At 42.6% G+C, this 23492-nt stretch overlaps 1 protein-coding gene across 1 annotated transcript in view; it reads right to left on the reverse strand.

Annotated features, from left to right (window-relative positions):
- Positions 1–23492, reverse strand: part of MYO3B (myosin IIIB) — a 314275-nt gene that overhangs the window by 69697 nt on the left and 221086 nt on the right. Inside the window, exons 30-31 of the mRNA XM_075001557.1 lie at positions 11948–12011; positions 10980–11112 (exon numbers count right to left, since the gene is read on the reverse strand). Coding sequence (XP_074857658.1) covers positions 10980–11112; positions 11948–12011 — 197 coding nt within the window. The remainder of the gene's footprint in view (positions 1–10979; positions 11113–11947; positions 12012–23492) is intronic.

Genomic DNA, 23492 nt, shown 5'->3' on the forward strand with positions numbered 1-23492 from the left:
CCAGTGGGAGCTACAGCTCCTGGAAGGGTCACCCGAATGGGACAGGTCAAAGGGTAGAGACCAGACAAATTTGGACAATCTCTCCCAGAGGTAAAAGGGGTTGGCTTAGGTTTAACGACCCTATCCAAAAAAACCAAAAGTTACAGAAACATCTACAAAGAAGCCTACAACGCTACAAGTTATCGGAGGAGTTGGCAATCTGCACAAATGGAGTATGAAGTGTGGTAGGGAAAGCCGAATAAATGCCTGAACCTTTACTAAACTACTGTTGTGTGGTACTATTACATGTTGTTCATTCAACTTCTTGACATTTCATTCTTATATCATCAGTTTTTTTAATTTACTTATTCCACTCTATCACAATGCAATCTTTGCTAATCCAGATCCAATGTTCAGATCACTAGCGATAAGAAAGCTGTCCGTAGGAAACTCTTCCACCCAAGTTAGACAGTACCATGTGCGCTATTCATTTGCATCCCATTTTAATTTCTCACATTTGATCCTAATCAGCATTGACTACAGGTTATCATTCTACATCCAAAGCAATAACAATAACCATTCCACAAGTAAACCAGCCTATAATGAAATTCACAGCCTAGGGCTAAACATAAAGCTAACATGTGTTTAACAAATCTAAGCTTGTATTTATTATTTGTCACCGTTTGTGTCTTTGTTGGTATGTTGGGGAGGGGGGACAATTAAGAACCTGCATTGCAAAAAAAAAAAGAAACTTCAGAACAGTCTGACTTTTTCAGATTTGCTTGGTACATTACATTTGCAAAATGCAGTCTGGACATTATGCCACTGGTTTGTAGGAGCAGTAATAAAAGAATGAATAATAACTAGTAAGGTGTGAACCTATTCAAAATATACATCACTGAAATGTAGTCCCAAACTAAACAGTAATATGAAGTTGAGAAAACAATCAGCTAACTTTATAAAAACTGTTTTATGAAAACTCTGCCTGCTCCCTGCTATGTAAACACTGGATTCTATATTTTCACTCTGCTGAAGTGGGTTTTACCCCACAAAAGATCATAATCCAATAAGTTTGTCTCTAAAGTCCCACAGGACTGCTTGATATTTTATCAACGCGATTGCTGGCATTTTTGGGTTTCCCTATCAAGACTGGAAGGGGAAATACTGAAATATCTAGGTATCCAACATCCTAGTGTCTGAGCACCTCACAGTGTTTCTAAAGCAATTAGAAACACAAAAAATCAGAAACTTCAGAATAGTAAGGATTCTCAGAAGATTAGCTGAAGAGAAAAAGGTCTAAGTCCTGCATTTGTAGGGGCCCATCCCTGTAAAACACATTGCACACGTGGGCTGAATATTGTAATCAAAAGCAACTTGGATAAGATTCCATCCAAATCTATTCAACTGGAATCAAATTGTTCAACTTTTCTCTGAATCACTCATTAATAATGACCCCTTTTTGATGTACATGTATGTCTATTCACCAAAAAGATACCTTAAAACAAACTGGGCACATATGTTTCTTCTGGATGAGATATCATTACAGCTTATAGAGAAAAGCTATTAACAAAACATCAACTGGAAATCTTACTTATATCTGCCTCCCCCAGAACCATGCATTTGACACCAAAGTTAAAGAATCTGGTGAATCTACAGCTTTCATTTGTATGAGAAAAAGATGATCTACTTCTCCCCAGCCAGATATTGGGCCAAACACTAGAAGACACACATAGAAATGTGTAGTGCTGGTATGCATAATCACCTGAATGGGAGATCTCACTGCAGTGCTGTACAATCAGTCAGAGGCCGTGTCTACACGTGCACGCTACTTCGAAGTAGTGGCGCCAACTTCGAAATAGTGCCCGTCACGGCTACACGTGTTGGGCGCTATTTCGAAGTTGAAATCGACATTAGGTGGCGAGATGTCGAAGTCGCTAACCCCATGAGGGGATGGGAATAGCTCCCTACTTCGAAGTTGAACGTCGAAGTAGTGCACGTGTAGACGATCTGCGTCCCGCACCATCGAAATAGTGGGGTCTGCCATGGCGGCCATCAGCTGAGGGATTGAAAGACGCTCTCCCTCCAGCCCCTGCGGGGCTCTATGGTCATCGTGTGCAGCAGCCCTTAGCCCAGGGCTTCTGGCTGCTGCTGCTGCAGCTGGGGATCCATGCTGCATGCACAGGGTCTGCAACCAGTTGTCGGCTCTGTGGATCTTGTGTTGTTTAGTGCAACTGTGTCTGGGAGGGGCCCTTTAAGGGAGCGGCTTGCTGTTGAGTCCGCCCTGTGACCCTGTCTGCAGCTGTTCCTGGCACCCTTATTTCGATGTGTGCTACTTTGGCATGTAGACGTTCCCTTGCAGCGCCTATTTCGATGCGGTGCTGCCCAACGTTGAAGTTGAACGTCGACGTTGCCAGCCCTGGAGGACGTGTATACGTTATTCATCGAAATAGACTATTTCGATGTAGCGTGCACGTGTAGACATAGCCAGAGTGAGTCTTAGAATTAATGACATTCTTGCAACCAAATGGATTCCAAAAAGATTCACAGGCTTGGAGCAGTGGGACCACTTCACCTCCTGCTGAACACCATCACCTGTCAAGGTAGAATCTGGCTGCCACACTACACAATAGTGTCTTTGAAATGTGGTCAAATGAAACCAAAGAGGAAGCTGAGTTAGGCAAAATGTGCCACGGCATCTTTGATTGAAAGTGGTCTTCTCCAGCCCACAGTATTACATCTCATCTGGAACACAGTGCCTGCTGGCATCCAGGTGTGTGTGTGTGTGACAGAGAGAGAGAGAGAGAGGGTGTGTGTGTGTGTGTGTGTGTGTGTGTGTGTGAGTGAGAGAGAGAGAGAAAGAAAGGAAGCTGTTCTCCTGGAACCTGGCAATTCATAGGGCCTGGGACAGTCAGAGCTGGGGTACAGCTGCTACAGCAGTAGCAGTCGCTGGAGCCCTGGACCCTTTAGATCACTACCAGAGCCCTGCATGGTGTGCGCTGGACAGCTCTGAGAGCTGAGTGGATGGGTCCAGCCTGGAGCAAGACAGTTTCCCACCTCCTGTGTGTGGCGTGGACCTGAGAGATGCTGCGGTGGTCAGTTTTCCCAGCTCCTGTCAGTGGCGACAGCCAAGAGTCAGGCTGCCATTCCTGACAGGAACAGGGAAGCTGCCTGTCACCACTCCTGTCAGGGATGGCAAGAGTCAGGCTGCTGCTCCTGACAGGAGCAGTTTCCCTGCACCTGTTGGGGTGGCAGCCACCCCTATCAGTGGCAGCAACTGAGAGTCAGGAGTGGCAGGGAGCTGGCACCTGGCTCCCGGCTGCCTGCCACTCGCAGGAGTCAGGAAACTGACCAGCTGCACTGCTCAGTTGCCTGGTTCCCCCGAGTGGTGGGCAGCCCAGAGCCAGGTGCCAGCTCCCTGCCACTCTGAGCAGCATTAATCTGAGATTCATACAACTTGAGTGCACGTATCTCAAGGTTCTACAATATTAATGTCTAAAAATATTGTAACTTAATTGTGAATGGTATTTTGTATGTTAAGTTTCAGAGTGAGCTCCTGGTTCAGTATGTATAAACAAACAAAGCAAAGAATTTGTAATGTATGGCACCTTTCATTCATATGCAAAGTATTGTAACTGGCTGCACTAACATATACATGTTTTTTCTATGCATACATGTTCAGTAATGATTTCTAGATTACAGACTTTGTGAGGCTCATTTACATTTATCTTTAGAGAACCTACCTAGATTAGACGTTAATATTGTTAATTTCATTCCCTCAAACAGATAGATGTCTGAATTCAGCATATTAAACAATATTGGACTCTATGGCAAAGTGCTTAAAGATAATTTTTGTTGATTTGTCCTTGTCCAAGATCCCACATGCCCTGATTCAGGAAATCATCCTATTTAGAAAAACACTTTGGCATATACTAACTGAATTCTAAGCAAGAACTTAGAAGCCTTAACTCAAGGGATTTATGATCAGGAAACATTTATAGTTCCAACCCACCACTTTTGTGCTTTCTCCCATGCTGCTCCTCACACTTGGAAGGACTTCTCTGTAAACATCTGCAAAACTAACTCATTGTCCTCTTTGGCATCCATTTTTAAAACTCCCCTGTGCCATGATGCATAGAAAAAAAAATATGGCAACATTTAGACGGCTAGTGTGCTGAGATCACTGCCTATCAGGCTGACCAATACTTTCAGTTTCCTTGCACTCCTCCGTCTGTAATCATCTACCGTCTTGTGTGTTGGACTTAGATTGTTAGTTCTTTTATTCTGAATTTGTACAGTGCCTAGCACAATGGGATCCTTGTCTGTGACTGGTGCACTTTCGTAGTTCAACAATACTGATGTTAATAGGATACCCTGCTGATGACCTACAATGATTGTGTTACCGCTTCAAGAAAGTTCATGAACCAAAATGCCACACTGGGGCTTACAGATAGTGCTATAATGTGTTAACAAAGATGACGTTAAAACTCAAGTTAGCACTGAGTGCAGACATGTAGTGTCATGACTAACCCTACGGTGGAGCTGAGGTTAATCAGGACTAGCTGACAATGTAGACATAGTCACAGAGGTAGCCGTATTAGTCTGTATCTTCACAAAACAAAAAGCTGTCGTGTAGTACTTTAAACACTAACAATAATTTATTATGTAATGAGCTTTCATGGGACAGACCCTCTTCTTCAGACCTGGAAATTCTGATAAAAATCAACTGGTACGGTGAGATTTTAACAGAAAGGTAGGAAAAAAATGAAATGAAAACTGACAAAGCAGCTACATGGGACAGAAGTGGGAGGGTGAAAGGTGGGGAAGAGGAGGGAAGAAAATTACTTACATCAAGTATCTTTGGGTTAAGTGACTTTCCTGAGATCATTACGAATATCAAATATGGGGAAACTGTCCTTATTATGCGTAAGGTAATTGTTATCTCTATTGAGACCTAGGTGCAAACTGTCGAACTACAGAATAAATTCCAGGTCAGATGTCTCCCTTTGTAATCTGGTGTTAAAGTCTCTTTATTTTAGGATGCAGATTTTCAGGTCTTTAATGCTATGGCCTGTTCCACTGAAGAGCTCACTGATGGGTTTCTGTGTATTGAGAGTCCTAATGTCTGATTTGCATCCATTCATTCTTTGGTGAAGTGATTGTCCAGTCTGTCCAATATACGTAGCAGAGTGGCATTTCTGGCACATGATGGTATACATAACACTAGTGGAGGTACAGGAATATGAGCCCCTGACTGTGTAAGTGGTGTGATTAGGTCCAGTGATGGTGTCTCCAGAGTAAATATGTGGACAGAGTTGGCAACAAACCCCATTGTCTAAACTGAATGCTAAATTGCATCTAGTATCATGTTAGTTATCACCTTGTCCTTTCCCACTGCAGAGAAGCTTAGAGGCACAAAGATCTCAAGGACTGGGAACACAGAGATGACCACAAATACTCTGGAAGACCTGACATAGATATTTTGACCAAAACGCTTATGTTTCTCTCATAACTGATTGCCCCTCTAACCTACCTTCTGCTTTCATTATAGTTCACCTGAAGTCACCATTAAAAGTGTGTTCTGAGATAGTTTACTCCTCTTTCTGAAATGTTACTTGGATACTAAGTTAAATAGGAATTGATAACAACAGTGGCATTTGTTTATATACAACAATTTCTTTCTCAGCTACATTGTGTGCATAGCAGTACCATATAATCCTTATTAGCTTTTCTGCTTTTCCCAGTGAAGGCAATCAGATCATCTGCAAACAACAAAACAAGAAGAACAATATTCTTCATGGCCCCATCCTGAGGCACTGCTCAGCAAAGCTGCCATGTTTGCCATGTTTGAGTAATAGAAAGCAAGTTCAGGAAACATCATCACAATTCCATTTGCTTCTGGGCTCTTGACCTTGCACTAATGAACACCCAACAGATCTGTCAGCTAGTAGAGATCAATGTATTTTCCATACACAAGTAGACAAACATGCATTCTCAGTCTGCTGCACTCATTTGAGATTAAATAAGCCAGGACAGACGTGAGAGAGAACACACAGTATCAGTCTCACTCTAAGACCGCGTCCTGAACCGACTCACAGCCCAGCCTCCCAGTGGACAAGCCAATAAATCTTGTGCATTTAAAGCTGCACTACACAGAAAAGAGACTCTTAGAGCATCGTGGAATTCAGAGACAAAATCTTAAATGAAATGGGCCAGTTTTTGCCTTTGTTTGTGCGGGACATGCTTCATCAAGGGGGCAGCCATTTAACAGAGCCAAGCTTAGCTCATTGTGTTTGAAAATAGAGCTAAGATCCAGGGTGTATGAGTCACTGCAAATAAGGAAGTGTTTGGATAACACAGCCTGTATTTTAAAACCTAGCATTATTTTCTCTGTAGAATGGGGATTGGCTTAGTATCATTTGTGCAACAGCAGCCTTTTGGGAATGGCATTTGAGTCTCTCAACTTGCAGTGTCCCTTGCCAAACTGTTAAGTGTACTGACTGCAGCTGTCTCCTTTCCAGTGACCTTGTACATAGGCGAGTACCTCCCTTGAGAATGCAGCCACAGCCTCGCCTATTTCTCATAGCTCAGCACCAACAAATCAGTTGGGCTCCGGGGAAACCATAGTTTACTGTCTCCCTGATGGAGAGAAAGAGACAGTATTAAATGAAAAACACAGAAAAATAAGTATTGTGGGGAAACTATTCAACAGGGACCACTGATTTTAGGCATGGAACCAGAATCAGCTGGGCTTCGTTTCAACCGTGCTGAATACCCTTGAGTCCCTTCGACTTAACCCCACCCCAACATTGAAGAATCTAAAATCAAAGGGCACTTTAGAAAAAAATGACTTTTACAACACTGTGGACAGCAGGACTGGACTGTTATTAAGATTAGTCACAGCTCTGCTGGCTGTTTAACTCGGAACATCTTGGAACTTACGTACGTTTCAAAATCTCTGGCAAAACTTCAGTATCCCAGACCACAGTGTGAGGAACATGGCATGAAAGAGATGTATCCTAATTCCCTGCAAGAGACTACGGCTGTGTCTACACCGGAACAAATCTTCGAAATGGCCATGCTAATGGCCATTTCGAAGATTACTAATGAGGCGCTGAATATTCCTTATTAGCATTAGCACACTTCTGGCCACGGCGCTTCAGCTGAAGGGAATAAGGGGATTTCAAAATGTGCAGGGTCCTTTCAAAAAGGACCCCTATGTAGCCATGCTGTGCCACACCTCGGGCGTTTGAAAGCAGCTCTTTCAAAGCACCACAGCCGGAAGCGTACTAATGCTAACAAGGCGTTGAAGAATATTCAGCGCCTCATCAGTAATCTTCAAAATGGCCATTAGCATGGCTATTTCGAAGATTTGTACCCTTGTAGACATAGCCTATATATGACAAGAGACTCATATTTGATTTTTGAAGTACAGGCGCCCATCTATCTATTAACATTTGAAATCACATTATTGTCTGCTCAATGTGCACATACTGTTGGCATTTTCTTTTACTGACCTATTTCCTTTTCATCTACAAAAGTGGTTATATTTATTCTTGGTCCAGAGAGTCCTTTCAAATACTCTGTTGAGGCTGAGATATAGGTGGTTGGGTGCAGGAGCCTAGTGGCTACAGGCAAGAGTCAATGATAGGAATCAAGCCAAGTGTCAGAGTTGGAGTTGAGCTCAGGAACAAGAACAGGTCAGGAAAGCAGGATTCAGATGTCAGGCAAAGCCCAGTGTGGCAGCCAGGTGAAAGAGTTGAATGGATAACATTCTGGGCCTCTCTTTGGGTGAGTGTGACCAATCATACACAGTTCACTGTGTTCCTACAATCAGGCCCTGATATAACTTCAAGTTCATCTGGCTAATAATGAGCTGTGGGGTAGAACCAGGATGGTACCTGTTAACAGGGAACCTGATGGACCAGGTTTGAGACTTATGGGACTATGACACAATGATATTCTGCAGTCTTGCTCTCAAAAAATGTCACTGCTAGACTGCCTCTAAGATTTGTGTTTGTCCAGGACCACTAATGGTTATTTTCTCTTGTTTATCTTTACCCTATTGTGACTTAAATAGTTGGCTTCTGACTATCATGTGAACTGGACACTCCTCCCAACCTTACCAACAAAGGTTAGTATCAAGGAGAAATTATTCATATGGAAGATACTGAGGGGGATCCTTGTCCCTGCTGTAGCCCTTCTATACCACTGGTGTTGCAATGAATTTTAAGGCTGGCTTTACTGTCTGGCAGAATTTCTCCCCCAAACTCCCTTGACTTTGTAGGGGGAATCCCTAAGTGATGCAGAGACACCACTGCTTTGAAGGGAGACTTTCAAAGGCACAAAGGGGAATTAGATGCCCATATCACAGAAAGTCTATAGGAACTGGGCTCCTAATTCCCCCTCTGTGCCTTTGAAAAATCTCTCCTTTAAGCCATTTTAGCCTGTGCGTGCACTTTGTACTATTTGGCCAGAGCTTTAAATATATTTTTCTCATAGGCCTAATCCAAAGCCCACCACAGTCAGTGGGAGTCTTTCGGCATCTACACTTCCGCATAAATCATTGACTACAGGCTTTGTAGGGCCTGTATGGAATCTCTCAGCTCTGTTTTTTTCTTGCCACTTCAGTATAACTGGAAACATTCTAACATATTGGATGTCCAGGTATTACAGTGTGATTGACCACTTTGCATTATAAACATACTGGTACATTTCCAGAGGAAACTTGCAAACTTTTATCATTCTGTTTCCTCCTTTTCCCCTTGCCTCTTGTTTTTGCAATTTATGTACTCACCTTCCACTTCAAAAGTCTCAGACACAATGACCACACCTAGGTGAGAAGGTCTGGACACAAAGTTGGTTTTTTAGACATCCACACTGCTTCCAAAATGGATAATGGGGTCACAATAGAAAAACACCAAGTTCCTCTCTCCACATTTAACAAGGCTCCAGGCCCCTAATGAGGTAGAATGAGAAGAATTCTGCATCTGCACTACTATTAGACTGATGGGCCAGTCCTGTTTGTAACTGAATTCTAAAATAATCCAGAATCAGTTTATAAAAATTGTAATATAATGTTTCATGAGAAAAAAATCATCATATTCTTTGGCTCACCTACTATATATTTCTTTCTTTTTTATATAATACTTTATATATTATATCCAAAAGTTATAAAATAGACATATTTGACACTATACTGTACCTCAAAGATAATGCTGTATATTTGCCATTTCATTTTGGTTTTCATAAGTACTGGATCCTAACACTATATATCATGGACCAAGAGTAAACAGAGAATTCATTTGGGTGTGAAAGTATTTGACTCTGTGACTGAAGAACTATGCTTTCATAAAACACTGGACGAGGCCATCATTCTTCATCAGGTTTATTTCTTTACCAGTTATTCATTTGATTTAAGTCTGATTTATATACTTTCCAATCTTGAATACCTTAAATGTTTTGCTGAGAGTTTTATTTCTTTTTAGCCGTGTGATTGTTCATTGCAAATATTTATTTTCTGAATCGATCAAATCAATATTCCTGCAGAAACAGATTTTTAATAGGAGAACCCCAATCACGGCTATTTTTACAAGTAAAATCTTAATGATTGGGTAATGGATCCTGAATCACATACTTGCCAAGGGCCTAATTCTGCCATATTCAATCCCGCTAAGTAATATTGTACTTCATGCCTAATCCCATTGATTTCAATAGGACTATTAACAGAGTAAGGTACTCAGCAAGAGTCCGGGTGACAGATATTAGCCACTGCTGCTTCTCTTAGGAAGGTTTAGTGCAATGAAAATATTTTTTGACAGGTTTATTGTTTAACATCATTTATAAGATTTCCACTGTAATGCACACATCTCTACACTCACATTCCACAAATTCAAATCTCTGGGGGACTGAAACTCAGAAGCCAAGTACAATGTAGTTCCCAACATCTTGTGTTTATGTAGAACTCTGTCTTTGCAGCTGAAAACAACTGTGCATCTCTATCAAGGATGAAAAATGATGAATTTGTGTAATTTTCTACACATATTTGGACTTGATCCTGCCAGCAGCCATGCACCTTTTTACCTATGTATGTGACTAGTTCCATTGATCTACGTGTAAGCATGCAGCACATCTGAATTGGCAGGATCAGAGCCTAAGTGTACAGAAAAATCCGTAGTCCTATTGACCCTGTAGCAAAAGTTTACAATAGGTATAATATGGTACATTTAATTGCACAGTCAGATTAATGAAACTCTATAAAGAGCGCAAGACAAAAAAGGCCTCATTTTAAGGATGTCCTACAAGTGTATCAGCATGTACATTTTGGGTCCAAAAAGTTATCACATTATCAACATTTTCCTCCTTCATCTGTAGGCAATCATTCATGGCCCCTTAGGGAACCCTACATTCAGGGATCTGTAAATACAACTCCCTGACAACAGCGGAAAAAAGCACTTTGATAAGTTATAGTTTCTGATATTGATTTCCTGGAAAACTGGAAAGGTAGATCTGCTGAAAACAGAAAATGACCCAGGGTGCTTCATTTTAAAATTTCTAAATAGATAAAAGAAATCACTGTCCAACGCAAGAAGGAACAGAGTAGCAGAGTAAGAACCAAACAAGGCATATTTATAAGCATTGTTGTTGGCTTCACTGTGCTGCAGAATGAGTACAAACAACTCAGCTGTTTGTTCATTCTGCCAGACATATGAGGTTTCATAACTTCCAGTTCATGATGCTTGTAGCCAGAGGGAGAGTTCTCTGATAACAATTTTGTGGCTTATGTTTGTAACAGAATGCTATCACACCAGACTCTTGTCTCCCTATTGTACTTAATGTGCATTTTCAGACTGCCAATATTAAATTAATAGTTACTTATGGTATGTTTCCAATCTTCCATGGGACTGTCGAAAGAACTCATCAGCAAATAAACTTACATGCAGACAACATGTACCTCGTGAATATTAAAAGAAAGATTTTTGTTACTTTAATATATTTCTTACCTTGTTTTTTATGAGATCCCAGGGGACTCAATCGATGATTTGCAACTGCAAGGGATTGGTTTATATGCTGTGAATCGTTTATTTCGAGTGAATGCTTCAGAAGAAACTGAGATGTGTGAACCTCATCCAAATCCTTTTTGAAGAAGGAACATTGTTTCAGAAACATAAATAGCATAAGTATTGCACTCTAGAAGGTCCACTTTTACCCACAATCTTACAGAAAACAAATGTCTGTTTTATATGTCATAATAAAATGTCTAATGCTACATTGAAGTCACACAAGATTCTTGTGACATTTAACCACAGTGACTAAGCACCTATGTCATAAACATTTATTTTCCCCTCTAACTTTTTACCCCATACTCATGTAGTTAATCACAGCATGCACTGTATGCTGATTTCCTCTCATAGTTAATTTGTATCTTTAGTAAAAGGCTATATAGGAAGGTATTAATCTGCTTAACATTTCTAAGTACATCATCCAAGGGATTTTGGTTTTTTAATCTTACATATGCTCAGCAGAGTTACTGGCAAAAACTGTACATTTTCTTCATTTCATCCTTTCAACATCAAATGGTAAGCAGCAAAAATTGGATCAGACTTCAAAGACTACGCTGTGCTCCAAGTCACAGAGCGACTCCTCCATTTCACATATTGAATTCGAGCAGGATATCAAAGTGCTACCAAAGAACCTCAGGTCCTTACTAAAAAAGAAACTAACATCTGTAGAAAGTGAAGTGCACAGACAAATCACCTCAGGGAGTAGCTAGCGTTTATTCTCAGCAGCAAATTTCCAGCCTTTTGATTCTCTTATTCACCGTACCTCCCTGTCTTTCCACAGAACGAAAGTTCTTAGCAAGCAGGCTTTTGTCTCAAAGACTTCAAAACATCACTAACAGTTTCATGTTTAGATGGCTATGCCAAGCAGAACTGTGGACTCAGGAATCTGAATCTCAACTCAATAGTACCTTTTTCATTTGTTTGTGAAGGAAATCAGGCTCTGCAGGAGAAGTCTCGTTGTTGGCTTGGTGCCTAGAAATTACAATAAAAGATAGAGTTTAAAAATAGTTATTTTCCACTTTACCACCACAGAATTATGGGAACACACAAGTTTTGTCCTAGTGTTTTTTCCCCGCTTATCTGCACGCAATCAATTCTGAAAAAACAGACCAGTTGTATTTCCTCTAAGGATGAGATCTCATGATGTTAAATACATTAGTAACTGGAACTGAGCAAAATGTTTTCCTTATGGCTCTCTGTGTGTGTGTGTGTGTGTGTGAGAGAGTGAGAGAGAGAGAGACAGAAACTTCTGTGCAATTAAAGCACTTTTATGATTTAGCTAACACAATGTTTTTCACTTACAGAAGGTTGTGAAAAGCCACTTTCACTTGAAAATTCAAACTCAGGAATTCTGTAAAAGTCAACAGAAGGACCAGATGTACACCCCTCCCCAAAAGCCACGATTCACTGGATTAAGCAGAGGTCAGGGAATTAGGATTTCCCAGGTTTTTGTTCCTCTTCTGCTTGTCTCAATACTTCACACTTACACAAACTTTACATATATTATTTAAGGCTAACTCCTGCTCCCACTGACATTAATCAAACCAACAAAAGGCCCCTTACACAGGCCCCAATTCACGTGAGCCAATTCTTGAAGCCAGTGGGATTCTGCACTGACAGAAAGGCCTACACTCTGCAGCATGATCCCCACCACACAAGGTAAATGCCACCAATATCAATTTACACATTGAAAAACTAAGTCTCACAGAGGTTAACTGATTTGCCCAAAGATACAGAGCAGGATTAATGTCTAGGTTTTATGATTGCCATGAAGGCCTACCCAGTAAGTGATAGGATCAACTGAACCAGTCTCACCCTTTCTGAAAAGGAGGGTAATATTAATTACATAGGTTATCTTTCTGAGGATGAAAACATTTACATCCTGTTAATTTTCAGACTTCATCTGTAGTAAATATGATTTTACAGACAGGGGAAATGTGTGGAGAATGGTAAAACGCCTTGCTTGGGTAACTTCACTTGTATCTGCTATGCTGTGAATACTTGTCAGTCCATCATAATTCAAATATGAAACCCAGTGTTTCAGAAGGACATATATCATATGGAACTAACAAAAATACAGAACACATATCTGTGAATTCATTTTTGCCACTATTTCCCACGCCACTCTATTAATAGCCAAAATGTCTGTTGAGTAAGAGGAGAACATCACAGCACACTGTTTGAACAGTAATTGTTGATGGCTACATGTACAGACACAATTTTCAAAACCACCTACAATTAAAATAATTGAAACGGAACAAAGACATGAGATCTTTTGAACTATTACTTTGAGTACTGAACTTGACACACATCCTTGATACATGCATATCACTACCAAAACACATTACATAATATGCATTGCTTGTCACCGCTATTTTGTTTCAGGAAGAAGAGTTCTTTCAAAATCAGGGTTTATTTTTGAAGGAACCCCATCTAAATGGCTGTTTTTGCTTTCGGAAAAGCCTCTTCTGGAAGTGCGATCCCGGAGATTATGCAAATGAAGAGCAAGATTTGTAAATCAGCACTTCATTTGCATTTTTGATCACCCTCATTTGCATTCCGCTTCTGAAAGTGGAATGTAGTGTAGACACAGAAGCAGCCTGAGAACGTCAAAGATCATTCTCAACAAAAGAGTGAAATGGACTCGTAGGACAAACCAAGAAGTGATCCAGTGCTGGATTTTGATAACCCAGAAGACAGAGGGGGCAGGAAATGAATAAGAAAGAAAGAAAGAAAGAAAAGGCTGCAGTGATTGTATGAATCATAGCTCAATCAAGTATTTACTAACTACGTGGAAACTTCTAACAGCATCTCTGGTAAAGCCGCTATGGATTGTGCTAGTACACAGTGGAATTCTGCCTCTCAAGAAAAAAGCCTGTACAGTAAATATGAGAGAGACAAAAGACATCTTTGGAGGATCACCGAAGATGCAAAGCAAAAGAAAAGAAAGAAAAGATGGTGTAAATAACTACCAAAAAGCAAAAGACAGAATCCCACATTAGTGTGTCCTTGACACAGTGAAAATGCCCAAGTTGAATCCAAAAATCATTTCCGTTTCTGCAGCAATCTATGGGTAATGAGAACATTTGACTCCATGAGATAACTATAATTTATCATAACAGCCAAGAACAATAACTAATTAGCCATTTGTCGTACACCAATGACCTAAAACTAAGTAAGGTTACAAAAGCAGAAACACTGAAGACATGTCACATATAGAACAGTCTGATGAAGTATAAAGCTATGAGCTGACTTAGATAAATGTGTGTTGATGTCTGTTAAGAGGGGCAAACTGGTACAAGTGAATGGCATACAAGTTAACACAGAACTATCCAAGACACGGGTGGGGAACCTTTTTCCTGTTTGTGACCTCTGATGCACAAAAAAGAAATCAGTCTCAGGCTGTCCCTGTTCCTTCCCTAGTGGCCTCAGGGAACCAAAGCTAGTTTCCCCTCCCACTCACTGTGGGACCTGTGGGTGCTTGCAGTTCTACCCTGACAGGGGGGTGTTGATGCTCAGGGCTTCTGACTGGGAACCAACTGGCTAAGCAGCAGGCCTGCAGAATTGGACCAGGGGATTACAATAGTTAAGGAAGTGGATTTAAGTCAACAATGTGCCTTTGTTGACAAGAAGGCTAACAGCATATTGGGCTGCATTAGTAGGAGAACTGCTAGCCAGTTGAGGGATGTGGTAACTGTAAACCCTCAATTTAACAGATTAATGGAGGGGAGAGGTGTCTGTTAAACCTGGGTGTCCATTAAATTGGAGGGTTTACCGACACCCACCCCCGCCAGGATCTCCCAGCCCCAGTCCCACTCCTCCCCCCATGAAAGCCTGCTACTCACCCACTGCAGGACGAGCTGGAGCCCAGTGCCACGGCTGGATCTACTGGACCCCAAGTAGGCCCTGTGTTGGCACTGGAGCTGCTGAGCTCTGCACCATGCAGCTGGACGTGCTGGATGGAGCTGCCAGGTGCTGCATGGCCAGAGCTGCTGGGTGCCGTGCCACCAGGTTCTGCGTTGCATGGCTGGAGGTGCTGGGCACTGTGCGGCTGGAGCGTGTGTTGAGTGGCTGGAGCTGCCAGGCACCATGCAGCTAGAGCTGTCTGGAGCCGCCGGGCATGGCGCTCCACCACTGGAGCTACAGAACCCTGCCACTTGGCTAGAGGAGCCACCGCTAGCACCAGAGCCTTCATATGCTCCTCCTACCAGGGCTGGGGACATGTGCAAGTGCCACCTGCTGGCGTACTTGCCCCACCCCTGGTGGGAGGAGCACACGGCAGCTCTGGCAACGATCTAGGCAGCGCTGACTCCAGAGGCTCAGGTAAGTCTCTTCATTTTTGGGGGTTGGGGGGTGGGATTTAGAATTTTATGGTCCTGATTAAGTGGGCTTTGGGAACAAAGAGTGTCTGGCAGACGTCTCTTGTTCCCAAAGTCCTCTAAATTAGTGAGGATATTCGGAAAAACTATTTCACTACTAGGGAGGTGAAGTACTGGAATGGGTTTCCTAGGGAGATGGTGGAATCTCCTCCTTAGAGGTTTTTAAGGCCAGGCTTGAAAAAGTGGAGGCCAGAAGGATTTATTTGGAATTGTTCCTGCTTTGAGAAGAGGTGGGAGTAGATGACCTCCTAAGGTTTCTTCCAACCCTAATCTTCTACGGTTCTATGATAAAACTCAACTCAAAAAATTTGATCCAAGCCACTGTATGTGGCCAGTACACTGCTGGAGTGAGCAAGAGAAGAAAAAGTTTGGGATCAAGAGAAGAAGTTTGTCATACAAACAAAAAGGTTTCTGGCAAAGAATAAAGTAATGAACAATGAATCAAGACAGACAGGATGTACATCTGACAGTGTGATGGAGGAAGAGGTCTGCTATCCATGGAGGAAGCAATTGATAAGGAAGAATAAAACATCAAAATATATGAGGAGTCTGCTGGAATAAAGGATCATCTGGTTACGATAACATGCAATGGCCGAGGATGCATCTCAGCCAATCACAGAGTAAAAGAAAGCAGACACCAAATTTCCAAAGGCCGATTTGTAAGATTTACAGAGCAATCAGTGCATAGGCAGTACTGGAGAGAGAGTGACCTCTTCAGTAAATGAAGATTAGACTCATTGTCTGTAGAAGGACTCCTCAAAAATACACAGAGTGCATTGTTATAAGAGCAATCCTGATTAACAGAACAGCTCCCCAAACTGCAGAATGTGTTCTAAAGAGGAAGAGACAGTGGAGCATGTGCTCAACACATGCAGGAACCTGTCTGGGAGAGAATATATGAAAAAAGACAATGAAGTCACCAATGGTATTCTACACTGCAGTTAAAATCCTGCAGCTGGCCTGTGCCAGCTAACTTTGGTTCATGGGCTAAGAGGTGGTTTAATTGGGGCCCAGGCATTTGGGGAGACAAGGCTGTAGAACCCTGTAAGTAGGGAGGGTCCCAGAGCTCATGTTTCAGCCTAGCCTGAATCTCTACACCAAAGAGTTAGCTGGTACCAGCCCACCCTGGGTCTTCAATTGCAGTGTAGAGATATCCAAGTGCATGCATTGGAGACGCTCCACAAGTACAGACTCAAACACACCACATGACATTCTGACCCTTGTACTGAAAATGCTCTAGATAATGAACAGGCTAAGTTTTTATGGGACTCAGTAACTGCCTTGGACAACTGGTGCAGGCAAGGGGACTGGACATAGCTGTTGTACAACTGAAGGCATCTGTGAACATGGTGGAGCTTGTGACCAGGGAGATGAGCTAAAAGGAGCAGCTAACAGGGAATTTAGAGGGCGAGTTTGGAAGAGGGCTAGGTACATGTGACATTCTCTAAAACCTCTTTTAAAAATCTAAAAACTACCTGTTTTAAATACACACATTACCAAAAATCTAACTTTCTGCAGGAGGAAATGCAGTCAGAAGCCCAGCAGCAGAGTGGGGGTTTTCCTGTTTATTGCACACAAAGCAGCAGGTATGATTAGCTGGCTTATGGACAGGTGGCATACGTGTGCCTTTGATGCAAGGAGCCCCTGGCCTCAGAGACTACATCTGGGCTTTGGCGGCCAAGGTGGCTGATTTGGACGAGTTAAGGGAGGCAGAGAGGTACATAGATGGGGCTTTCTGGGATACTATAGACCTGCCCCACCTCCATTTGGACAGCCCTGATTTTGCTGAGGTATGTGAAAGTCTCAGGAAAGGAGAATATTGAACTGGAGCAGAGGGAAACCATCCCATAGTTGGGACTCTCCTCCCAGATGATGTGGTATTCTTTCATCCTGAGGATACCTCTCCAGAGGAGGGAACTCCAGTCATTAGGAAAAGGCAGGCGTTATCAATGGGGGATTTGATCATTAGAAACAGACTGCTGGGTTTGTGATGGCCAGGAGAACCATACAGCAACTTGCCTGCCTGGTGCAAAGGTTGCAGATCTCTCAAGACATCTAGATAGGCTTACGTGTAGTGCTGGGAAGAAGCTGGTGGCTGTGGTACATGTAGGTACCAATGACAGAGAAAGGTAGGAAAAAGGTTCTGAAGGACAAATTTAGGCTGCTAGGAAAGAGATTGAAACCACTGTGGTAGCGTTCTCTGAAATGCTTCCAGTTCCACGTGCAGGGTCAGGGAGGCAGGCAGATTTTCAGAGTCTGAATGCGTGGTTGAGATGATGGTGTAGGGAGGAGGGTTTTAGATTCATTAGGAACTGGGAAAACTTTTGGGGTACAGGGAGCCTATACAGGAAGGATGGGCTCCACCTAAACCAAAATGAAACTAGACTGCTGACACTTAACATTAAAAAGGTCACAGAGCAGTTTTTAAACTAAGGGCTGGTGGAAAGCCGATGGGTGCAGAAGAGCACATGGATCGGACAGAGGCATCTGTTAAGGGAGAGCCTATACATCGGGATTCTCTATTTCTACTAAGGAGGAGAGGATTGAAGATGATAAAATATGGGTAAAACCAACTAACTGAAAAAGAATCTAATTCATCTGAAAAAGCCAGACAGAAAAATAGTGACAAATGTTTAAAATGCATATACAGAAATGCTAGAAGTTTAAATGATAAGGTGGCTGAACTAGTGTGTCTTGTATTAAAGGAGGATATTGATATAATAGGCATCACAGAAACTTGGTGGAGTGAGGGCAATGGATGAGATTCAGTCATACCAGAGTACAAAATGTATCAGAAGGACAGAACAGGTCATGCTGGTGGGGGAGTTGCACTGTATGTAAAAGAAAATGTAGAAGCAAGTGGAGTAACATTTTTAAATTAACCAAAATATTCCATACAATCTATGTGCATAATAATTTTATGCCCTCATAATAAGAATATAGCAATAGGGATATATTACTGACGACCTGACAAGGAGTGATAGTGACTTTGAAAAGCTAGAGGAGATTAGAGAGGCTACCAAAATAAAAACCAGAAATAATGGGGGATTTCAACTATCCCCATATTGGCTGGGTACATGTCACCTCAGGACGGTATGCAGAGATAAAACTTCCCGATTCCTTAAATGGCTGCTTCTTGGAGCAGCTAGTTCTGGAACCCACAAGGGAAGACTAAATCAAGAATTGTCTCAAGTGGAGTGCAGGATCTGGTCCAAGAGATAAATATAACTGGATTGCTTGGAAATAGTGACCATAATGTAAAAAAATTTAACATCCCTGTGATGGCTAAAGCACCTCATCCCCCTCAACATTGTGGCATTTAATTTCAGAAAGGGGAACTACACAAAAATAAGGGTGTTAGTTAAACAAATATTAAAAGATACAGTGCCAAAAGTAAAATGCCTGCAACTGCATGGAAACTTTTCAAAGATACTATAAGAGAGACTCAGTTTACAAGTATGCCGCAAATTAAAAAATACAGTAATAGTACCCAAAAAGTGCCACCGTGGCCTAACAAGCAGGTAGAAGAAGCAACACAAGATAAAAAAAAATATTGTTTAAAAAGTGGAAGTTAAATCCCAGTGAGGAAAATAGGAGCATAAACACTGCCAAAGTAAACGCAAAAAATGTGATAGAAAAAGCCAAAAAGGAGTTTGAAGAACAGTTAGCCAAAAACTCAAAAAGTAAGAACAAAATGTTTTTAAGTACATCAGAAGTAGGAAGCCTGCTAAACAACCAGTGGGGCCAGTGGATGATCAAGATGCTAAGGGGGCACTCAAAGATGATAAGGCCATTGTGGCGAAACTAAATGAATTCTTTGCTCCGGTCTTCAGTGCTGAGGATGTTAGGGAGATTCCTAAACCTGAGCCATTCTTTTTAGGTGACACATCTGAGGAATTGTCCAAGATTCAGGTGTCATTATAGGTGATTTTGGAACAAATTATAAACTTAATAGTAACAAGTCACCAGGACCAGATGACATTAGCCACGTCTACACGTGCCGGCTATTTCGAAGTTGAAATCGACGTAAGGCGGCGAGACGTCGAAGTCGCTATCCCCATCAGGGGATGGGAATAGCGCCCTACTTCGATGTTGAACATCGAAGTAGGGCACGTGTAGCCGATCCGCGTCCCGCAACATCGAAAGTGCGGGGTCCGCCATGGCGGCCATCAGCTGAGGGGTTGAGAAACGCTCTCTCCAGCCCCTGAGCTCTATGGTCGCTGCGTGCAGCGGCCCCTTAAAGCTCCCCACCCCCTGTGTTCCTGTGCAGGAAGCTGAGAGCACGTGCAGGCGGCAGCATGGCCACACGGCCAGCCTGCACACATCTCTGCAGCCCCAGGCCACCACCCCTGCAGCAATGGCCGCCCGCCAGCCCCCCAAGCGCCCCCAGGGCGCACCCCCAAGGGGAGCCAGGGCTCCCAGCCTGGCAGCCAGCCCGGGAAAAGGCAGCGGGGCCCCTCCTGGATGGAGGCCAAGATCCGGGACCTGCTGGGGCTCTGGAGTGAGGAGGAGGTACTCCAGGTAATGGGGAGCAAGAGGCAGAACATGGATGCGTTCGCTCGGCTGGCCGAGGGCCTGGCCACCCGGGGTCACCCTGCCCACACTCCTGACCACGTCAGGAGTAAGGTGAAGGAGCTGCGGCAGGGTTACGCCTGGGCCCAGGATGCGGCCAGCTGATCTGGGGCTGCCCCCGCCACTTGCCCCTTTTACAGGGAGCTCAGGTCCATCCTGGGCCCCCGGCACACCTCCTCCCCGCCGGCCACTCGACACCTCGGCCGACGAGCCCCAGCAGGCCCCGGAGGCGGAGTCCACCCTGGAGGCAAGCCCTGCATCCCAGGGGCCCCCCCAGGAGCCCACCCCTAGGATGCCAGAGGAGGAGGAGGGGGAATCCCACTTTCTCTGCAGCCCTTATCTTCGATTTTTTTCAGGCATAAGGGGCTGCCAATGAAGGGTTTTTTGCCAGCAAATCCACATCTACACAGCTTGTTTTCTGCTGGCCGCAGGGCGATCTCACTCTAATATGCAAATAAGCATCTATCTGCATTTTGAGACCACTCTTTTGCATCAGGCTGCTGGCATTATGGCTCAGTGTAGCCCTAGCTCTTGCTATCAGGATTTATTGGTGACACATGGCACAAATTTTACACAGTGATTTTCCTCTCTTTATGATTACCTATCTTGTACGTTGTTAAGGCAATTTGTTTAAAAACAATCACTATGATGGGTTAATATTAAGGGATAATAATAAGATAATCCAGTATTTCAGTGCTTTATTTACATGCCACCTGCCAGCTTCCCAGGACTCACTGAGAGGCCTGTGGGGCACATTCAACGCAGAAATAAGTTTTAGCTGCTTAAAGAAATCTCACCTCCCTCCTCAATCAAATCCAGCACTTCTGGATTAGCTGAGAATGTGTCCTTTTGTGACATCACAGATACCAGAGGGATCTCGGCAAGCTGTGGCATCTGTAGCTTCACACAATTCTGAAATGGATGGTTTTGAGTGGCGCTCAGAACGTCTTTTGCTTTCTTTGATAGGATAAAGTCTTGGCCAAAGCAGGCTTCCCAAGGCAAATTTTGTCCATTCCACATTGAATTAGTTTCCAGTTCTGATTTGGCCTTTGTGTGCTGCTCAGGACATAAAAAGGAGCCAGCATCTGTGTAGAACTGGCCAGTTGAAGATTCCAGCTGGTGGCTGGGGATATCAGAAAGAGAGCTGGCAAAACTGATATATATATAGATGTGCTTTTTTGCCAAATTCCAACCAAGCACAATTCCCATTGAAGATAACGTAACCCTAAAATTCTTCCCAATCAGAAAGATCCATAGGCCTCCCCTCTGTTCTATACAGCAGAATGTAAGAACATGCCATTTAAATGACAGAATGCATTTATGCCACTAATGTTCCAAGTAATGCTATGCAGCTATTTACACTCCTACTGTGTACAGTATAAAGCTATTTGCTAAGTAACCAGCAACATAGCCACGATTGTGACATTGATTACTGAGGTTCATATAAAAAGATCCTTTGTATCTGAGCACAAGTCCTTCTTATTTCCAATTAGGCAGCTAAATATAGGAAATCTTTAGTACTTAGTTGAAATAATAATCTTGTGTTTTTAATAAAATGTCATGCCATTTATTAGCTTGTATTGTTTCTACTCTGCTCTACTGGCTAGGTGGATAGATAGCCTAACTTCACTCAAAGGAATTTCTGTTTTAAAAAGTGTCTTCTCCCACATGTGCCCATTTGTTTTGTACATTTTGGAAACACCACAATTTCCTTCCTGAAATATTAGACTATGTTCTCCATTCGGTTATGCTGAACTTTTGAATTGTCTTCAGAAATACGGGCAGATTGTGACATATTTAATGGAAAACAGTTTGTTTTTGTGTATATCATAAACTGGAACTGAGTGGAAACTAAATATTTAGCTGAGAGTCTGCTTTCTGACTCACCGAAAACTTTTCAGCTCATTTTTCATTCTTTCAAAGACTATCTTAAAAACCCAACGACAACAACAAAAAACCCAACCACCACCAAATAGAGAAATTCTACAGAGAATTTTATTCTTCTTCTCTTGAATTTAAAGGTATGTGAATCCACAATGAACCTGCCTTCTCTAGGGATATATTATACAAGCTACTGTGTTAAACATCCGAACTGTATTCATCAGATTTCCTATATGACTGGACAGCCACATGCTTAAAAACCCATACCAAATCAGAGCCACACATGGAAACACAGCTTGATTTATGGAAGGTAAATTACAGAATGCAGACTTGCAAGATGCTGAGTGCCTTTTATGAAAGGATGAGTAGGCCCAACTCTCTTTGCACTCTGTGGGGGTGGGGTGGGAGGCTGGTGCAGAGAAATTTGTAGGATCAGACTCATAATCTGCAATATTTACCAGGGATAACTGAGTATCGTGACATTGTCACAGAATGCAGCTCTGGATTAGACAATGTGTGGACTTTATTTGAGACTCACAGTGTGAATCAAGTGGATGGGCAATGTACTCTCATGAGCAACTGAGTGTTCTATCCAGCCCAGATTTGCCTATAGGCTTGTTGGTCCCTGAAGCTACATGAGCCTGAGGGGTTATACAGCTGTGAAAGCTAATCCAACAGAACACATCTACCTGGAAAGCAGAAAGTAATTCAAAAAATTGCCTGATGTAGGGTGGGGAAATACTCAAGCAGAGATGGGTGTATCTATCAGTGAGACAAGGTGGATGAGGAAACATCTTTTACTTGACCAGCTTTTGGACTTACACTGAGCTCTTCGTCAGGTCTGGGAAACATACTCAGCGTGACATACGTGCTGGTAGCTGATTTTTACCACCACCAGCAGGCAGCTGAGATCACTGTGCAACTAACAGCCCAGCTGAGATGACTGAGTCTCAAGAGAGTCCCACTGAAGTACCTTGCAGGGGTAGGGAACTGTACCCTACAGCCACACACATGGTGACTTATGGATCTCTGCAGGGTGAGAAGATCAGTACACAGACAGAGTTGCAAAGGAGACATGCATGGAGTTCATTTCCATGAACAATCCCTTTGCCTGCAAAAAGCACTTATTTCTTCCTTTTGCCCTTGTTCACTGGATCAAACCTTTCCCACCCATAAATCAGATTGGTGCCCTAAAGAACATCTGCAGTATTCTGGACTTGTGTGACCCAGGAAGATGCAGCTTTAATGACACACATTGTAACATTTAGCACAAATTATTCAATTATAATTATTCTCTTATAACTGAATTTAACTGAACTGAATTTTATGATAACAGAGAGAAAGCTGTGCTAATCTATATACTATCAAAACAAAAAAGCAGTAAAGTAGCACTTTAAAGACTAACAAAATAATGTATTAGGTGAGCTTTTGTGGGACAGACCCACTTCTTCAGCCCATAGCCATACCAGAATAGCCTCAATATTTACTATTTTTGGTTCTCTGTGCCTTAAATATTGAGTCTGTTCTGGTCTGGCTATGGTCTGAAGCAGTGGGTCTGTCCCACGAAAACCCACCTAATAAATTTTGTTAGTCTTTAAAGTACTGTTTTACTGCTTTTTTG

Source organism: Carettochelys insculpta, chromosome 8, assembly GCF_033958435.1.
Source record: "Carettochelys insculpta isolate YL-2023 chromosome 8, ASM3395843v1, whole genome shotgun sequence".
Lineage (NCBI taxonomy): Eukaryota > Metazoa > Chordata > Testudines > Carettochelyidae > Carettochelys > Carettochelys insculpta.